Source organism: Physcomitrium patens, chromosome 23 (assembly GCF_059467195.1).
Source record: "Physcomitrium patens ecotype Gransden chromosome 23, ASM5946719v1, whole genome shotgun sequence".
Lineage (NCBI taxonomy): Eukaryota > Viridiplantae > Streptophyta > Bryopsida > Funariales > Funariaceae > Physcomitrium > Physcomitrium patens.
In genome coordinates this window covers 8,819,031-8,839,038 of record NC_143432.1, presented here as the reverse complement: position 1 = coordinate 8,839,038, position 20,008 = coordinate 8,819,031, and the positions used below count along the sequence as shown (strand labels likewise).

The window sequence follows — 20,008 nt, the reverse complement described above, 5'->3', positions numbered from 1 at the left end:
AACAAAATCTAATTGTTGAGATCATTGTTTAGTAGCCAATTTTTTAGTTTTAATTTTTAATTTTACCTTTTACTTCCAATTAATAAAGATAAAAAGATGGTGACCTTCTCAGATAAGTACCTTCAAAATTACTACAAAGGCTTGATTAAAAAATAAAATAAATAAATGAATAAATAACTATCTTACATTACATATAAGAAATTGGAAACATAGTCACATTGGATAAAGGAAGTGTTTAATTTGGTGTTCTTCCAAAATAACACTAACTACATAAATTAGCTCTTGCTTGAGATTATTGTTGTTATTACTATAAGAGAGGATATAAACCAAGGTTTCATATTAAAATAATATCTTAAAAAATCTAAATATTGCTTTGAATACAATGATTAAATAATCTACAAAAAAAATATTTTTAATTTATTTTATTAATTATAAATCACATAATTTTATATTCCTAAGATTAAAATTTAAAAAAATGTAATGATATTATTCTTATAAATACTATCTCATATAAATTTTTACGTTTAAATAGAAATCACAAGCAATAACTCGACTTTGGTTACACCTATTGTATTTGAAGCAAGTTCTATTACTGATTACAAGAAACCTTGTGGTTGATTGAATTTTTTTATTAAAAGAAACAATCATAAGTTTTATTAAGGCTAAAATTGAGAAGTTGTAGTTAAGAATTTTTTATGTTAATTAAATTATAATTTTATTCAGATTGCATAGAATTTGCTTTTCCTTTCTTTTCTTCAGATTGCATAGAATTATACAGACCAGAGTTTCTTGTAGTGTTTCTGACTTTGAATAACAAATAACAGAGTTCATAGTCAAGTGTTACTCATTACAAAACTGGTGTAGACGTGTAAAATTATCAACCAGCATCTGAGCACACTACCAACATACCCTGTAAATATACAGAAGAGCTTCCTCTTCAATTTTATTTTTGAATGAACTAAATTCGAAAAAATGAAAAATTGTACAAGTCATAACGAATATTAGTAATTCACCTAGGTTTGATACTCGTTTTCTGGAACTTTTGAATAGGTCTTATTTGGAAATATTCGAGAACATAGTTCCGCATTGCCAAATGTTAGAGAATTGCACAAAAAGTTTAAAAGCATTGTTTGGTATCACATTCAAGGTTGCAAATTGCCATCTGGAAACCATTACTCACATACACGTACACATATGTATATATATATATATATATGAATGATAAAATATATCAGGGTTCAAAGATGGGATCCCGCAGCTAGAATCTAACAATTGCAAGATCCAGCTCTATCATTGAGGGCTGCTGTTGCCATTCCTTCCAGCTTTAAATTGTAGCTGAATGTATGTCATCATCTGACATGCGTGAAGTCATACTCTGGCACGCGTGATGCAAATGACCTTGCATGATGCGGCCCAATAAAATGGTGACGCCACAAGCAGAAGCTTGTGCGAAAATGGGTTGTGAGGCAACCGTGCGCTATTGCCTATGCAGCAGCTTTGGCAGAGTCTGATGCGTTAGCAGCTTCTTGGGTAAGTGCTTGATGTACAGATGAAAAGTCTTGTTCACCTAAACCCAGGCTTCGAGCTTTCTTGTATATCTGCGTGGGACAAAAGTGTCTGATTATTTTGAAGTCTTACACTGTGGACAACGACAGTTGGCCTAATAAGGTAGGTGGAAGTCAATTTAGGGGTGTAACTACCATGTAAATAATACACATAGAAGTTTAAAAGAGTGATCACCTCATTAGCTGCAGCTGCTACAGGCATTGACTGTCCAACTTCATCTCCCAAAGCTAGCGCCAGACGCATATCCTTCTGTTGATGCTTCAGTGGGAATGCCGTGGGACATTTTCCGCTAATCATGGATGGACCTTTCAACTTGAACATTGGATTACCGATGGCACCTAGCTCCTGCACAAGGTAACACATACAGCGGGTATAAGGAGTGAGCAAAACCCCGCGGGACTCTAATTGCTCTAGTTATATGACTTCTGTGTACGATAGATATGATCAAAATCCACGATGTTGCATGCATTACAATAACTGAGAGGATAGGTACTTGCCAGAACTTCAAGGAGAGTTTGTTGACTTAGTCCTGCTTTGTCTGCCAGCGCTAGACCTTCTGAGAAAGCCGTCATCATGCTGCCAACCAACAAAGACAATCTAATTAGGTCACTCTTCAGACTTACCTATTGAGCCAACAAAATCACAACCTTGTTTAGTCCCGTATAGAACTAGGTGAACCAGTCACGACGACCATAGAATGATAGAAAACATTTTGGATATTCAACAACAGCAAAGCTGCCAATTGATGCCAATTGATGCTGTTAGCGTCAGCCTGACGTTTTGAAGAATGTGTTCAAAAAACAGAATTCCACAAATTGTTACGTCGTTTAACATCAAGAGAATAACAAAAGCAACAGTGGTTACAAAAAGGTACCTGCCCATAATCATGTTGACAACCAGTTTCATTTTGGCACCACTACCCACGTCATTCAGGAAGAAGGATTTCTTTCCCATGGCATCGAAGGCTGGTTTCACCTTAGCAAATAAAGACTGCAAACAATAATACTTTATGAGAAGGGTAATATCAAAGACCGACTCCAGAGTTAACTTCTCAATGACTAAATTGATGTAGTTGAGCAGGTAACCACCGACATGCACTAGAAGGATTATATACCTCACTGCCCGCAGCGAGGATGATAAGAGTACCCGCTTCGGCCGGCTGTTTACTACCTGACACTGGTGCTTCCAGAAAGTCTCCACCCTTTGCTTCAATAGCCTGTTCAGAGAACGTCCACATCAGTTTGTTGCCAACATAAGTCGCAGGTGTCCTCGTGCAGACTGAGGTCATACTACGGCACCGAATGATGACATGAGCATACACAAACTAAGGAGCTCCCATGTTTTCTAAGTGAGCATGAGATAGGGCGAGGTTCAGCTAAAAGTAATCTTTACTTAGTTACTCAAACAATAGCAATTGAAGAATACCAAGTAGAACACTTAGTAAGCAGAATGTCTCCAACCTTCGCGATTTGAGATGATGTCGCGGAATCGACGGTGGACATGTCCACATATCCTTTTCCAGGGGTAATACCTTCCACCACTCCACCAGGGCCCAATGCAACCTGCAGTTAAAGCCATACCGCCTTCTTCATCAGCACGTGCACTAGACGGGAAAAAAAGAGGCGAGAAAGAAAAAGCCCAAAGACCACGAAGATAGAGAGAAAAAGCTCAAGAGGATAAGTTGCTATTTACGATTTTGTTTTAACATCTTCGTAATCCTTCTGACGTCGGTTCGGTGGTGAATATCAAATCAAGCCAGAGAATTTTCATTCGTACACAATGTATTTAGATCGTCATAGCCAATTGAAACTAGAAATTACTTCAAATATTTACAGCCACAAAGTTTCATTCAGAAAAATTCAACAGGTGCTCACCTGTGGAGAAGGTCAATGGCATGACATAAACAAGTTGTCTGCACTTTCCGGAATAGACATGCAGGACGAAATTACTGCAGCAGAAAGGCATACTTACCGATATCGCTACAGATGGATCGGCCAGCATCGCTATGGTGATGGAACACTTTTTCACCACATCTGCTGGAGAGCTGCCGATTGAAGCTCCTTCTTTCGCAAGCTCCTCGCACTGGATCCACAAAAGATGCATCGATTGTTGTAAAGGAACAGTGTCTCAACTGAAATATACCAACGATTGATAAACTGGCAGCCGGTAACAGGATGACAACTTAAAAACAAGTCATTACGAGGTTCACGCAAGATTCCAAACAAGGACTATTCACAAGATTGAGGCTGAGGAATAAATAATTTTAAAACTATTGCCTATAGACTACTTCAAAACAAAAAAAAAAAAAAAAAAAAAAAAAAAAAAAAAAACACACACACACACACACACAATGCATCAGAAACGTACACAAGCCCACCGAACGTTACACAATCTAAGCCACTCAATTCACTGGAACTACTCGGACCGTAAGCTCCTGTACAGTGACAATGTGAGGAATGAACAAACCTTGCCTGGACTTCTGTTCCACACAGTCACGTTAAACCCTTTCTTCAGCAGATTCCGAGCCATGGCAATTCCCATAATTCCCAAGCCCAGAAAACCAATATCCATGCCGTCGCTTCCCATCTCAACTGCTCTGTCTCAGCACACTCTACGACCTCTCCGACCTCTCAAACCTTACGTCTAGGAACTAAGATACTGCCTTCAAGGTCCACAAACAAACGAGGAAAATGTAATTAGAAAAGAAACAGTGATTGATGCTGTTATTCTTCCTCGATGGCAAGCTCCGTCGCAACACCACACGGATTCGAGCACGAAAAGGACGACAAGAGGAAACACATGGGCCGAAACAGACCATTTAGTAGTCGTCGATTCTGACTGCGGCAGCTGAGGTCTCCAAGCCCGCACACATCAGACCAGGTGCGAGACAGTGTTCCCCAACGAGCGAACGTCGGAGAACGAGATCGAACAGCGTCGTCGCCGTCATAAAGGGGGGGAACGAAGAGAAGGACGGAAGTGGGAGGCGGGGAAGCAGGCCACGAGGGCCCGAGGACGTGGGGTCGGGGGACGCGCCGCCAATCGTCGAGGTTCCGTCCCCCCTCTCGGATGGGCTTGGTTCCTGTGGCTGGTGGTGTCTGGCTAATGTTGGTGGCTGTGGTCGCCATTTGTCCACTTTCTCGTCGCTCACCTTTTTCGTCGTCCCCCTTCTTTTTTTAAAGTTATGAGATACCCCCCCCTCCCCCTCCCCCTTCTAGACGCAGAGCTGCCCGCTTTTTGTGTTCCTATTATTGTTTTAACGGCCACTAATTCTGTCGTGGAATGGTGCGCAGGTGAGGAAATGAGTGGGGTATGAATCTAGTCTTGGCTCATGGCACAAAATTCCTCATGAATGCCACAAAGGAGGGGAGAAGAAATGAATAAAAACATGTCTATTATATAAGACAACTTTGGTATACAACAAGACAGAGAGACAAAGAAGCATTTTTGATTGGCCATGAAGAAGGAACTTGGGGAATATGGGAACAAACATGGGAACACGGGAACCAAGGAATGTGGGAACCAAAGAACATGGGTAAAGAGTAAAGGGTGAAGAGGGAACATGGGAACAAAAGGGTGGATGAATGAGGGAATGGATGGATGTGTTGCAAATTGTGGTGCCCAACGGCATATGTTTTTGCTGGTATACGTGCATGTATATATGCTATATTTACTAATAAAAAAATGAAAAACGGAGTTGAGATTCAATTTGAGGGCTTCAATATTTCATTTATCAGAGAATTTTCATTTTCATTCATGCATCTATGCATGTGTATAAATGTATAATGTTAATAAATATGCATCTTATTTTTACTTAAATTTTAAATATTAATTCAAAACATTGTTAAAAGAATATAAGAATTAAATATAAACAATGATCTTAAACCCATTTACATTATATAATTTATTTATTTGGAAAAAAAATCTATAGGTTTAGAACACCAACATGCTATTTGAATGCTTAATATAAGAAATTATTTTTCAAATAAACTTGCACTAAACGTAAAAATTTATGATTATTATTTCAATAAAATTTTAAAATAATATCAAATACTATAATATGAAGAATGAGAATTTAAATAAATAAAATGAGATATATATATATATATATATATATAGAGAGAGAGAGAGAGAGAGAGAGAGAGAGAGGAAAGAAGAATGAAGTAAATTTAAATAAGAATTTGGTGAAATGCACCAAAAAAATAAATAGAAAACTTTGATAATTTTTTCTTGTACAAATATGCTCACACCAATGATTATGACAATTTTATTCATATAGCTGATATATTATATTATTTATAGTTATTTATTTTTAAAATTTTAACAATTAAAAACAATAAAAATTAAAGAACTTACATCAAATTTTAATTGTAATTTTAATATCATTTTACTATAAAAAAATGTACCTCAAATCTTCTTTGATTTTCTAAATACTTAGAAATTTGATTACTCTGTATTTAAAATTCATTAATTAAAAAAACTGAAATATCTTACATGATTTGGGCTTTTCTATCAAAAAATGGTTGATTTCTTGTAACAAGAGAAATGTCATGTGAATTGTTTCTTAATTTTAAAAAATCTTTTGAAAGTATATTTTAGTAATATAAATAAAATCAATCAAATTTGATACAAAGATTTCAACAAAATTTTGACCAATTGGACAACTGTTATATAATGTTTTTTACTTAGATAAATCAAATAAGGCATTAATATTTCTACTTATATCAAGTGAATGATATCTAGATAGGTTAAGTATCAACATAATAAATAAGTTTTAATTTAAATTCTATAATCTAGGTCTTAAAATGGTATAAATATAAATCTTAATTTTTTAATCTTATTTCACTAAAATTTCTACTAATATAAACTTTTTGGTCTTTTCAAAGATGGAAACAAGTCAAGTAAGAGTTTTTGAAGCCTTAAGAAATAATTGAGAAATTAAAATTAGTAGGTAGTAGTCATGATAAAAGAAAGTAATAATCTAACTTTAACCAACATATAAATTATTAAAGACGCATTTAGAAATTCAATGAAGAAGGAATATTTTCAAGTAATGAAAATTGAGATGAATATATCAAAGTAAAAAATAAATTAATTAAGAAAATGATATGCAATAGTTAATTATAAGAAACAAGAAGGTCTAGTGGCCGCAAGAAGAATTAACTCAAAAAATAAGTTAATAAGACTAAAAAGAGCCTTAATTTTGTCTCTACTTATTTTATTCTAAAACTATAGACTTAGATTCTAAGCCTCTCAATTCTTGCCATGCAAGCTAATAGATAACTTGTTAGCCAAGTCTTAAGAAGTCCCTTAAGAAACTTTCTAAATAGTCATACAATCCAAGATATAATACATGGCTTGATTTATAATTGATTTTAGAAGCTTTCTAGAAAGCCACATAATATAGCTTAGCTTCTAAGCTACCTACTACATACTTTTTAATTAATATAGTAATATTATAATTAGATAAATATTTATATTTGATTTACATTGGTTTTAATTAAGATTAATTACAAAGATGAAAGTGTTACAAATATTAACATTAGTATTAGTAATTAGAAAGATAAGAAGAATTAGATAGAATTAAAAGTAAGTAAATTTGATAATATCTTATACAGAATTTTTTTAGAAGCTTTCTAGATATAGATTTACCTTTACAAGTATTTCTAGATAATTGACAAGTTGAAAACTCGTCTAATAAGTTAACCACTTATGAAAAATATTGGCTATTTTTTTTTACAAGTTGCCTACATGTTATACATATTGGCCACTTATGATACAAGTTGGCCATGTGGTGCACATATTGAAAAACTTGCTTTGCAAACTAGACATATCTTGGATGGCCTATAAAACATTGAAATATAGCTTTTTAGTTAAATAGTATATATATATATATATATATATATATATATATATATATATATATATATATGGAGTGAGAGAGAGAGAGAAAGAGAGAGAGAGAGAGAGAAGACAAGAATGAGGCCTTCCTTGATCTTGTCAATGCCGTTCTTATATTCTTGTCTTAATTCAAGAATCTCTAGTTTCTTTGCATATAACAATAGTCATTCTAGTTTCATTCTCATTTCTATCTTTGATTTGTCCATTTTTTCTTTTGAAAATTATAAGATTTTATAGAATTTTTAAAGTTTTTTATGAATCATGTCCTTGACAAAAGGTGTAGAAGATTGAATTCTTCAAACATATAAATTAACAAAAAAAAAAATATATATATATATATATATATATATAGTTAAATTATAATAAAAAATGATCATTAATCTTATTTTTATAATTAAATAGATTATAAATAATAATTTAAAATATTAAAATTTATATTTAAATATATTCATATATATAATCATTTTTTTATTAGATCATCTTTGAGATGAATTAATATATCAATTGATGAATAAATAATTATGTATAGAATTTTATAAATCATCTTATACATGTTTTTAATAAAAAAATAAAATTATTTAATAATTATATATATTTAAATATTTATATATATTATTTTTAAAAATATTTATTTATATGTAGTAAAATAAAACATTGATTATAACAAGATATTTAAATTTCAGAAATATTAATATGAAATTCATATTATTTTATTATTATTATTTATTCTTTTAAAATAGAATAATATTTTATTATAATTTAAATTAAATAAAAAATAAATTAAATTAAATGATAGAAGTTTAAATAAAATACTTGAAGGCATACAAATATTACATAATAATATAATAATAATAATAATAAATTACTTTTATCTATTCTTTTATATTTACATTTAAATGCATTTAGCCTACAAGTATTATCAAGTTCAATTGGTAGCATTGATTGAATAAGCATGTTAGACTTTTTTTAAAATTTAATATATATTATATATATTTTAAATTTTATTGGATCTATTAAAGACAAATATAAGTTCTCTCTATCTTTACATTGCAATTGCACAAAAAATTTTATATGAACCATCAATGTAAATTTTTGTTTTTAATTATATCACTATATAATTGAATAATTGATATTATAAATCTTTGAAGAAAAAAGTATTATTCTATCAAATGATACATCAAATATCCAAACATTACTAGCATTAGCAATTCAAGCTAATCCAATTTACTATCACATCTAAATTAAAATTCATTGAAAGCGTGTATCTGTCACGGACATACTCATGTAAGCTAGTAATTATAAATACAAATAGGTGGAAGTAAGTAAAAGTAGGTAAAAATAAGTTAATTCTATAGTATTTAATATGGAAGCTTTCTAGAAGCTTCATAGATGCTGCTTTGACTTCATAGGTGTCTTTAATTGACTTTTTGGATTAAAAACGTGGTCAACAAGTTAGCCATGTGCCACACATGTTGTTAGCTTGAAGATCAAGCTAACTATGTAGCCCACACGTAGAAAAACTTACCTTGTAAGTCAAGGCATGTGTCTTACAAAGTCAATACATATTAGAGGTCCTATAGAACGTCGCCACGTTGCCCCTAGTTAGATAGTATATATAGAAACAAGTATGAAGCCCTCTTCACTCTTGTCAACTCCTTTCTTGCTTCTAGTCTAGTTTCAAGGGTCTCTAGTTTTCTTGTCTTTTGGCAATAGCCATTCCAGTTTCTCTTTCAATATACATACTTATTTATTTATATTTTGTTACTTTTCTTTGAGTGAAGGCTCACTTGTCTGAATTTCTTTTTTATTGAGTTCTTGTCCTTGATAGCATCTCTTTAATGCAACTATGTTTTCTTTATATTTACATCTATTATTAAAATTTTATTCATTGCATCTGTTATAAATTTTGTTGATTTCAAACTTAGAATGCAATAAAAAATGCTTAGTTTTGAAGCTCATAATGGTATTATTACAATGGCATCAATTTATATATAATACCTTTAAATAATTTATTTTTAAAAAAATTTAAGAATCTATTTTATGATTATTATTTCTATCAACATAGCTTATATATATATATATATATATATATATATATGTTTAGGGAGTTTTTGAAGCCAAAATTCAATTTTATTAAAACCATATCCTCTTTGCCACCCTAAGATTCATTATGTATTTGTCCCCTATCTCCAATCCATTCCTAGCCACCATCTTCTATTCTTAGCCATTGTCTCCACCATGTCTCCACTCCCCTCCATCTCTACTCCATCTCCACTCCCTTTTTGTTCCCACCTCCCATAAAGTTTTTGAACAAACAAAATGATGAATGAGTTGTGCAATATACCAAAAAGATTATTAACACACATATCCTTCAAATCAAATCATAAGTTTTTTAATCTCAATATTAAAATATTAAATATAATATTAACTCTTAAAATAAATATCTATTATCTAATTTGTTTTGTTATTTTTTCTAAAATAAAAGTGTATGATTTTTTTTGGAAGTTGCTTCAATAAAACTAAAAAAAATAATGAAAATAAGTTACAATAATAAATAAGTTACAAGCAATATATTAAAGTTTGATTTAGAAACTTTGTTTTGAAATGTAAAAAAAATGGACTTTTCTTAAAAGTAAACTCATACTTAATTTTCTCTTGGTAAAATTAATATTATTATCATCATTGCTGATTCTACTATATTACCATTTTTTTTATTACTAATGCACAATAATCTTTTAGATATATTGCAAAATTCATTCATTTTTTTATTTGTTCAAAAAACTTTATGAGACTCAAGACAAAGTGGGAATGAGATTGGATTGGACTTGGAAAGGAGTTGGGTACACAATGAATCATGAAGTAGAAAAGAGGTTAGGTATAGAATGAATTATGAGGTCACAAAGGGGATGTGGTTTTAACATCTCTCTCTCTCTCTCTCTCTCTATATATATATATATATATTTATTTATTCTTTGAAATTTAAAATTAATTTAAATAAAATTATTTCAATGAATAAACATTTTTACTTTAAATATGCCTTTGGTAATAATCTTATTCATTGTTCTTTAAAACTTATGAGGTCAGTGAGAGATATATAATACAAAAAAACTTAATTTATATATTTCACTATATATATATATATAAGTAGCAGTTCAAATAATGAATTTCTAAGATAATTTTTAAAATAATAATTATCATTGTATATTGTGCATATGAAAATCAGAATTTTCTTCTGCAACAAATTTATTTTGTTCAATATTACCAAAATTAAGTAAGAATAAAGTTACTTTGAAAATAGAAAAAAATTATAATTTTGAATTGTTTTAAGCAATTATTTCAAAATGCTTTGTATAATTAAAGTACTGGAAAAATGTAATGTATAGTAAAGATGATGCTGCAGAGAAAATTCCAAATTTTGTTAAAACTTTACATATATTCTTACGTAAAAATTCAATCCACATAAAAGTCATAGATTTATTCCAAGTAAATCACAAGTCAAGTGACACAATATGATTATTTAATGTGGTTTTAAATATGATATCTTTTTTTCTTTTTAAAATTACTAAAAAGAATAATTTAGCAACATATCTTAAGAGTGATTTGAATTTTTAATGAAATATTCATAAAAATAAATTTGCAGTATTTTTGCTACTATAGAGGTTTTTGTTTTTATTTTTATTTTTCCTTGAAAAAATTGCTGTGAAGGATGTAAGTTCAGTGGTCAAATTCATTCTTTATATATAATTTTGACACTACGATCCTCCACCTCCCGAGTCCTCACTACATGGTGAGGTTGTGCAGGGTATCAATATCTATTCAGGGCACCAATGTCGGTGCAGGGTATAAAATAAACCACGGCTGTGTTATAGTGGAATTTTTTACGTTCATTAGTGTTGACGTCGTGTTGGTGTTGGAGAGTGTTGGTGCGAATTGTTTCATCAGGTGCAGATTCTTCAAGTCCGTGTGACCATTTTAACTTGTGCATTGGCATTAGTAGATCATTGAATGACGTTCCTGAATGCAATCTGGCGTCGTCATTTTTTGTGGATTTTTTTGGGATAGTTTGAAGTTTATTTGACGAGGAATTGTAAATTGTGGGGGAGGCCTTTCTAGTGAATTGCATAGGAATTTAGTTTGCCAGGAGGTGTTGATGGATTCGATTTCATTAGTGTATTTTTCCTGCACTAGAAGGTGATCGTGTTTAATTTTGGCCTGCGGCGGGGTTGGAATACTCGCGTTCAGGTGAAGTAGGTGAGAAATTGAGAAATTGGAGTAGGGTTGAAGGTGAGGGAGAGCTGTGTGTGAGCCGAACCCTAAATTCGATAGCGGAGATGGCAGGTGCAGCAGCAGGGCTGCCGAGTAAAGAGGCAGCCATTCTGAAGGGTCATGAAGGGGCTGTACTAGCAGTGCGCTTTAACAAAGACGGCAAGTATTGCCTGAGCTGCGGGAAGGACCGCAGTCTGCGCCTCTGGAATCCGCACAAAGGAATACACATAAAGACATACAACGGCCATGCCCGCGATGTTCGTGACGTGGCCGTCTCAAGGTGCGAATAGTTTGGGAACTTGGCGGAATTTTGTGGTTCATAGAAGATTTTCTACTATCCACAGCATTGAACTTATGAGCATAATGTAGTGAATAATGAACATTGTATCTGCAAATTTCTTGCGAGCCTATAATTTTCGCGTTGGATGGACAGTGACAACTCGAAGCTCAGTTCATGTGGTGGAGATCGTCAGCTTCTGTACTGGGATGTTTCATCTGGCCGTATCATTCGCAAGTTTCAAGGCCATGATGCCGAGGTTTGGTCTCTTTTGGCAACACTTCATTACCATAATAATATTAACAATAATAACAACAGAACTAATAAAAATAGTAATGCTTTATATGGCACTTGCTGTATGAATATAACAAAGTGATGTTATATAAATTTATGCAGTAAAGTGTTATTGTTACTTGCCCGTCGCTTGTCGTGAAATCCATCTAGCTGAAATCGAAAATAATACAGAAACGTTATTTTGCTTTATAAGAATGATGTGGTATTGGCACTGAATTATTTCTTAATCGTCTGTAGATCAATTCTGTCAAGTTCAATGAATATGCAGCGGCACTTATTTCGGGTGGCGGTGATCGCAGCGTTCGTGCGTGGGATTGCCGCTCTAACAGATTCGATCCTATTCAGGTATACTCGTCCGGTTCAACTATTCTCATTATGAATCCTTTACTCATCTAGAATCGGTTTTTCCTCTCTTTGTAGTCTGTCTTCCTTTTAGAAACTATACTTCGTGTGAGGATGCAACTTGAATCGTAAACGCTTCTTTGGGTCTAACGTTTATTTATTTATTAAAATTTTAAGCCTGAACCTTGTTCATATCTGCTCCCTTGATCAAAAAATGGAATTTATGTGTAAGCTGTTATACGAATTCTTTGTTAGGCAAAGTTGTTAGTGGGTTAAGGTTATGATCTTTGACATCCCAGTACACACTTCACAGGTTATTGACACATTCAAGGACAGCGTGACATCTGTTCAGTTGACGAAGACAGAGATCATTGCTGGCTCTGTGGATGGAACTGTTCGAACTTTTGATATCCGTAATGGCAGGTATTGTCCTGACTTCGTGGTTCTCTTGTTGAGATTGCCTAAGTGAAACAAAAGGATGCTTGAATATTCTCGAGTGGGCATAACAGACTTAATCGACTTAAACAGTGGTGCATACTGGAAGCTGCGACTCTTGTGTGGATCACTAAGGATTGGATAACCCCTGCAGATTAATACGCCTATGTTAATGAATAATAGAAAGGTTACAATCCGGCTCGCTGGGCATCAAACTGCTGCTTGTATACGTACAGGAATTTTAATTTTATACCTGCAGTCATGTGTTATTACTACTTGATTCAAGTTTTTTGTAAAATTATTGGTTTGCATTGAAGAATGTTTACCCTTGGGTCGTAGGATTTGTCTGAATTCTGCGATGGACGAGTATGCAATTTACCAGCTATTTGGTGATCGTTTCCATTTGCAGAGAGATAGTTGATGACCTGGGGCAATCCGTCAACAGTGTGGCCTTGTCTTATGATGAAGGTTGCATTCTTGCAAGTTGCCTTGATTCAACCATACGGCTTCTTGACAGGTTTCCTTTGTCCTCTTCTTTGAAACTCATGTTCTAGCAGAACTCTGAACCTGTTAGATGTGTCTAACTATACCGAAGATCGATTAACTGAAAACTTGCAAAATTTCAAAACTGTAACCTTCGTGATGATCCACAATTTCTTCGTATGTACAATATATTAACAGTAAAATGCTCGTCATGATGCAGGGCATCTGGAGAGCAATTGCAGGAATACAAAGGACATGAAAATAAAGTATGGTGAACTCAAGCCATTCAATAGAGCAAGCTTGCCATGTTTCTTATGTTGGATCCAATTTTCTGATATCAAGTACTTGTTAGCTCATTTCTCAGTGAGGCAGCTATCACCTAACTAAGTGAGTTGTCATGGACACGAACAGGCATTCAAGATGGATAGCTGCTTAACTAATACAGACGCCCATGTAGTGAGCGGATCTGAAGATGGTCGAGTGTTTTATTGGGATCTTGTGGATGGTGTACTTGTCAAATCTTTCAAGGCCCATGCTGCTGTGGTACTTTCCTTTAACCTTTCCTGACAACTCACTTCTCTAATCCTCGTTTGTTAAATAAAGATTCAAATAATAGCATTTCTTTAAGGACTCTGGGAGATTGTCAGAGTGTGACTGTTTTGTTCTAGTTTTTAAAGGAATGAGAAAATTCTTTGATAATGTCAGGTATACTGGTATGTTTGCTGCAGAAAAGTTGTTTTTATCAGGTGAGATTTTTGTACTTACAGATTTTGTCTGTCCCACTTGCAGGTGACAAGCGTGTCATATCATCCCACGGAGAGTTGTATGCTCACTTCCTCTGTCGATGGTACCATTCGCATGTGGAAAACTTGATATTGCACTGCCATCTATCTGAACACTATTTTGAGAATTCAAACCAAAGTTAATAGGGGTTCATTCTTTTCTGCTATTATAATCGCATTTAGAACACCTGGATGTGCTGAGCGGATATTTGCATATTAACCCTGCGCAAGCCATTGTTAGTGAGCATAAATGCTGGATCCAATCAAACTGCAGAAATAATGGTGTTCCAAGCGGCAAGCATTAAGTGTACAGTGGGATTTCTCTTGAGGGGGATTTCTTTTTTTAAAAAATAGCTGCTCTTTGAATAGAATATGGTGATTTCCAGATGTGGAATTTCGCACTGATGTGTTTGAGAGGAGCTCATAAGTCGTGAGCTAAGAGAGAAATCAACCAGCCTGCCAAATTGTTGAAGACTGCTTGAGTAACCTTCGACAACGGAGAGACTCCAAAGTCCAAGTCAAATATTGTAATACACAACAATTATTCTCCACGACAAAACTGTTCAAATAAGGCTGAGGGCCACAGAACAGATTAGTATCAGACCGATATCCCATTTTTTTGAGATCGCTTCTCTGTTGTGTGTTAAAAAAGTGATACATGTGAGTGGAAAGAGTTCAAAATGACATATCTCGTCTAGAATTCGAGATGTTGTACACCGCCAACATGTCTAGGATTTAATGCGCAAATGATGCAATGATTTAAGCTCTATGGACATTTAAAATTTCATAATAATACCTTCTTGCAGAGCTCGACACACGGTCTGCAACCTTTAGGATGGAGCATACTCAAGAAACTGTTCTGGAATTCGAAACCACGAACAACTACTGCTTCTGTTTCTGTAAGAACAATCTACGCGGCAAACTTTCGTTGATGAATTGCTGGCAGAATTCAATAAGGCAGCTCAACCATTACATCTGGAATGTGAGCTGCACTCCACAGTTGCTCATAATTTAAGGAGACAAATCGCCCGATGTACGCTAGGCGCCCACCTAGATACACTGGTAGGGCAGATTGTGCTCAATAATGGAGGCTCAGATTCCGAGGGTCCCGTCTGCCAGACTGCTTTTGACCGCCTTTGCAGATGCGGAATAGGTATGGTCCAAACACCAGAGTGATAATACTATCATTTTGTGGTATTATTCTTGCTATTGTTTGCATGCATTGGTTTTCTTCCACGACGCCGCTCCTCGGACGATGACTCCACCTATCAACCTTTTGGCACCAACCGGTGGTTAGTGCTATTGACTGCTGGATGACTGAAAGTGGACTTGCATTGGGGTACATCCCGCACGGTTTTTGATTCTCCACCTCGACGTCTCGTGTTTTTCAAGAGCTGTGCTGGTGGTGTAATGCGTGCGGAAGGGGATTTGGCAGATGGGTTAGTGTTTGTTGTGGGGGTGATTAGAGACGCAGGACCGTTTCAGGCAGGGTACACGCGGGTTGAAAGTAGCAGGAGATGGAAGTGAGGCTTGGCATTGGGCTCGCAGCATTTGCAGGAGGATGGGTGCTGCGCGTCATGGTACGTCGAAAATGGGTTCCTAGTCTTGGGGCGTTGTAGAAGGTCTCTAAATTTGGCCTGTGCCAAGTTATGTTCCAGGCAGAAGCAACTGTCGTTATGGACTATGGGTTTCTCTGCTTTTGCATAGTTCTTGGTGCATCTTGTCTGCATGCATGCGCTTTTCGGGTGTTCGCTGAGCTGCGATGAAAAATTTTAAGCGAGTAAATTGCAGCTCTCTCTCATCATCCCTTTCTTTGGCGGCTACCTCTCAACTTCTGTCGGGTATTTGCCCGAGTGTGCGATTCTTTTGGGTGAGTTGGATAGAGCCTTTTAGTATGTGCTGGTGATTCGCCGGTCTCTTCTCTTGCAGACATTTCTCGAGTAGCTGCACGCGGTGGAGACCCGGAGGCGTGTTACAGGCGTGCTGTACACCACTAAGTGAGACCCTTTATCCCTGTTCATGACTCCTCAACTATTGTCTTGCGGACTCTGTTACCATGATTGTATGTTTCCATATTATTATTCCTGCCATTGTTAAAAACCTTTTGAAGAGCTTAGATTCATGTGGAAGACAACCTGCAGTGAGGAGATTACTTTTTCCTTGGGTAAATTATGTTGATTGTTATCTATGTTTCTCCGTTGTTTTTCAAGTATGTCCATCACCATGTTCCCCATTCTGGTCTTATGTATTTCTTTCGTCTTACTATTATCGGGTTCAATTGGTTTTCAGGGCTTTTGAAAAGCAGATGATAATGGTTTTGACAAATTAGATGCCAAGTTCATGCTGTTTACTGCGAGTGTACGAAAAAAAAAATTTAGAAGAGATAGCAAATTGTGACTTCACGTAAACAGAAGATGCAGTAAACTTCCAATTTACACATATGCAAGCTAAGTGTCTACTCAATGTCCACTCAATGTCAAGTATTTCCCAACGGTCTTCTCCATTGATGTATTCAATTTGTTTTGTTTGAATCAGGCTCAGTTTAACGATTAAGGTGTGGAGACGGCATTATCATGGCAGGACGAGGGGAACGAGTGCATCCCAGCTATTACTCCGAGATTTCTGAGCCTGTGAGCCCTTCAGAGAGATCAACTGCAACAGGCTACAGTTTTCATCCTAATTATCAACCTCTTAAAGCGTACACAACTCCAGGATACGTCAGCCCTGTACGACCCCCACCTACTGTTGTAGGCCGACCTCCTCGGAAGCCTGTCAATCGCAGAAACCCTCGCCGTTGCTGTAAGCGATGTCTTATCACAAGCTGCTCCATACTGGTCCTGTTGATTTTTTTGGTAGGTTTGGCAGCGCTGATTATCTGGATTTTATTCAAGCCAAAGATCCCTCAGTTCAGTGTCCAAGATGTTCGCATCAATAAATTGAACGTTACTGCAACGTACGACACCGCCACTGCCTCCCTAAAAGCAACCAATCCGACTTATGTTGACACCGATATCCTTTTCACCATCCATGCCAGTAACCCAAACAAGAAGATTAGAATAGACTACAAGAAGGTTAACGTTCAAATGACCTACCTCGGAGCTAACGTTGGAAAGGCCGCAATACCAGGATGGTATCAGGAAGTGGCCAATACAACTACACTTCACAGTAGCATCCTTGCGACCCGTGCACCCATGACCTATAGTGATGGGTCGGCTCTTCTGTTGGATATTAGTGCTAACGATATTCCATTGGACGCTAGAATAGACACCAAGGTAGCAATCAAGATGAGAGACTGGAAGACTCCTGCTGTCTGGATTCACGTCGATTGCAATTTCCACGTAGCCCCTCCTAGCGCTCCTGGTGGTGCAAAACTTCTCAACAAGTCGTGTAAGTGGAAATGGAGGGGGTAGGCTTTGTAGGTCTGCATCAGGGCATTTCTCTTACCGGTGGGCTGCTGCTAGCTGATTTGGGTAGAAAATTAACTTTTCAGAATCTGCAGGGAAACTAAATAGTTGAAATTTGTGGATGTTGTCTTAAATGAACTGGTGGTGCTCTTTAACACTACACCATTTCATTATGCATCTGCTGAGAGTTCGTGGTTTGTATTCGGAAGTTTATACTTATGTGAAACCTGTTCAGAGCCCAGTGTCTTTCTATCTCTTTTCGGTACTGGTATTGCGCTTGTACATTAAGCTAGACGTCGAGCGTTTCATTTAGCATTTGTGAATTGAGATATATATATATATATATATATATATATATAGGTACGGTATGGTGAGGTGATATATTTCAAGCGTTTCAAGCGTTATTCGTCTACTATTTTATGTTACTATTGCTTCAGTGTTGGTTTGTGTTCGAAACGTAGTGTTTTATTTTTGTTTCTTTGAAGGTGAGGTACTTAAATTCCCTGGAGATATGAATTAGAATTGTGCATGTCTCGGCAATTTCCCGTACGTGGATTAGATATGCAGGTTCTGAATGCGTCCATGTTTTCCTTGTAACTGAGGCAGCAATCATCATTGGCTTGATCGTGTGAGTAAAATCAGTGGCATCAGTTCCAGGAACTTTTATGGTAAATCTACAAAATTCGTCATAGAAATTCTTGAAAGGTCAGTGAGTCAACGTGAAGAGTGGGTGAAGCAATTAGTGTTGTTGCCTTCAACTCTCTTCACAATCTTCGTACAGTAGCATGCAGAACTTGAAAATAATGTGGACAATTGTGTATTCATTTGGTAGTGCAGTGTATTAAGGGGATAGAAACAATTTGTAATAGAATTTAGAGACATAAAATTATGATGTCTCTAGTTGCACAAGGATTGTTAGTTAATAGAGAGGCAGTTGTACAATAAATCTAGGGTGCATTATTGTATTAGATGAATGTTGTTGGTCTTTCTATTTCCTTTCCAAAGTAGATATTAGAGGCGCTAAAATTTAGTGCAATACATAATTGTCCCATAATTTCACCATTGCTAAATACATTTCTTGAAGTATTCGTTTGTACCTCTTGTTAAAATGATTATGTATATATATATATATATATATATATATATTTTATTGAAAAGAATTAAATCAAAGTTCATATTATTTTAGAAAACTAGAATGAGAGAGCACTATTGAAAAATTCATTGGAGAATGGACCAATCTAATTCAAGCAATAAAAAATAAAGCATTTTATTTGAGAAATTTTAGATGAGGGCATGAATGATAATTCTAATATTTATAGGCTCCAATTAAATTTTCTCTTTTTAATTACCTTATTTTAGTTATGCAAGAAACAAAATTTTCGTGGATAAAATAGAAAGTAATAAAGGCAAATATGTGTTCTATGTTCGAAAATTCTTTTTTATTCCTATGGAAAAATCAACAAGAGACATCAACAACTTGTGGATTCACTTCTCAACCCTTGACCCACATAAATTTTCTCAAAAGCATTTCCCCATACCATTCTTCTTCTTTGATGCCCACAAATGTCTTTCATATTGATGCATTTAGTACTGCCTTTAGCACTAGCAGTACAAGTAAATATAATTTCATACATTTTCAAGGCTTGTCACAATTCTTCACAACACTCTGGAGATACCACTCTCCTGAGTCAACTCTGCTAATTCACAGTTGGGTAGATGCTCCCCAGGCTGTAAATCAGTGGCACCGTTCAATGAATTGCACTGCAATTATCAATTCACATCATGAATAGAAGTGGCAATGTTGCTGAGTTTCAACCAAGTTTTTGTTGGCCAGAAGAGACACACCCTGTACATATGTTCAGACAAAAGAAATTCACAAGAACTGCAAAATTCCAGCGAATTTTTTATACACAATATTTTGAAAATATGGAGCTGATTTTGGCTAGCCAGAAAGTAGTTCAAAGATGGGACTAAATGTACACAAACCCATTTAATAAAAAATTAGAAAATGAAAAAACAAACAGGAGATTTCTCTCATCCATTTTCAACTGATGTGAAATGAAAGAATGCGTGGCGTGATCCAAGTTTATTAAATTATGGAGGAGAATTGAAATGATAAACTTGTTTGCTCATTACAAAAGATCGAGTGAACCTTTAAAAACCAAACAAGTTGAACAATGTTAAACCTTCATGAATCACATCAACACTATTTGGATGTCTGCATGATGTTTTTGCAGCAATAGTTACTATACCCCCACCCA

General features: G+C 35.0%; 3 protein-coding genes across 6 annotated transcripts; 2 read left to right on the top strand and 1 right to left on the bottom strand.

Annotated features, from left to right (window-relative positions):
* Window positions 1–1,187: 1,187 nt before the first annotated feature.
* Window positions 1,188–4,345, bottom strand: LOC112275582 (glyoxylate/succinic semialdehyde reductase 1). Its single transcript, XM_024506058.3, has 8 exons — window positions 4,033–4,345; window positions 3,538–3,648; window positions 3,027–3,128; window positions 2,681–2,782; window positions 2,441–2,556; window positions 2,064–2,142; window positions 1,741–1,911; window positions 1,188–1,598 (listed from the first exon to the last, which is right to left on the bottom strand). The coding sequence occupies exons 1-8, from the start codon at window positions 4,150–4,152 to the stop codon at window positions 1,485–1,487; spliced, it is 915 nt and encodes a 304-aa protein (XP_024361826.1). The 5' UTR covers window positions 4,153–4,345; the 3' UTR covers window positions 1,188–1,484.
* A 7,003-nt stretch (window positions 4,346–11,348) lies between these two features.
* LOC112276052 (uncharacterized) lies at window positions 11,349–15,362 on the top strand. Of its 3 annotated transcripts, none has more exons than XM_090246729.1 (10): window positions 11,349–11,406; window positions 11,707–12,010; window positions 12,164–12,266; window positions 12,539–12,646; window positions 12,957–13,066; window positions 13,488–13,595; window positions 13,782–13,827; window positions 13,973–14,104; window positions 14,351–14,408; window positions 15,150–15,362. In XM_090246729.1, the coding sequence occupies exons 2-10, from the start codon at window positions 11,796–11,798 to the stop codon at window positions 15,356–15,358; spliced, it is 1,089 nt and encodes a 362-aa protein (XP_090102855.1). In that variant the 5' UTR covers window positions 11,349–11,406; window positions 11,707–11,795; the 3' UTR covers window positions 15,359–15,362. The 3 variants fall into 3 exon arrangements, with proteins under 3 accessions (XP_090102855.1, XP_024362782.1, XP_024362783.1); XM_024507014.3 differs by lacking the exon at window positions 15,150–15,362 and adding an exon at window positions 14,730–15,066; XM_024507015.3 differs by lacking the exon at window positions 15,150–15,362 and having other exon boundaries at window positions 14,351–14,714.
* Window positions 15,363–15,505: 143 nt separating this feature from the next.
* LOC112276054 (NDR1/HIN1-like protein 26) lies at window positions 15,506–17,988 on the top strand. Of its 2 annotated transcripts, none has more exons than XM_024507016.3 (3): window positions 15,506–15,923; window positions 16,273–16,340; window positions 16,879–17,988. In XM_024507016.3, exon 3 carries the CDS (start codon window positions 16,917–16,919, stop codon window positions 17,751–17,753), a length of 837 nt encoding a protein of 278 aa, XP_024362784.1. In that variant the 5' UTR covers window positions 15,506–15,923; window positions 16,273–16,340; window positions 16,879–16,916; the 3' UTR covers window positions 17,754–17,988. The 2 variants fall into 2 exon arrangements, with proteins under 2 accessions (XP_024362784.1, XP_073386751.1); XM_073530650.2 differs by having other exon boundaries at window positions 15,527–16,123.
* Window positions 17,989–20,008: the final 2,020 nt, after the last annotated feature.

Excerpts from the sequence above, each read along its gene's own strand:
- LOC112275582 (XM_024506058.3), bottom strand. The coding sequence starts at position 4,152 with ATGGGAAGCGACGGCATGGATATTGGTTTTCTGGGCTTGGGAATTATG. Across the intron at positions 3,649-4,032 it reads GGAACAGAAGTCCAGGCAAG|TGCGAGGAGCTTGCGAAAGA; the intron begins GTTTGTTCATTC and ends TTGTGGATCCAG. Across the intron at positions 3,129-3,537 it reads ATCCATCTGTAGCGATATCG|GTTGCATTGGGCCCTGGTGG; the intron begins GTAAGTATGCCT and ends CTTTAACTGCAG.
- LOC112276052 (XM_090246729.1), top strand. The coding sequence starts at position 11,796 with ATGGCAGGTGCAGCAGCAGGGCTGCCGAGTAAAGAGGCAGCCATTCTG. Across the intron at positions 12,011-12,163 it reads CGTGACGTGGCCGTCTCAAG|TGACAACTCGAAGCTCAGTT; the intron begins GTGCGAATAGTT and ends TTGGATGGACAG. Across the intron at positions 13,828-13,972 it reads ACAAAGGACATGAAAATAAA|GCATTCAAGATGGATAGCTG; the intron begins GTATGGTGAACT and ends GGACACGAACAG.
- LOC112276054 (XM_024507016.3), top strand. The coding sequence starts at position 16,917 with ATGGCAGGACGAGGGGAACGAGTGCATCCCAGCTATTACTCCGAGATT.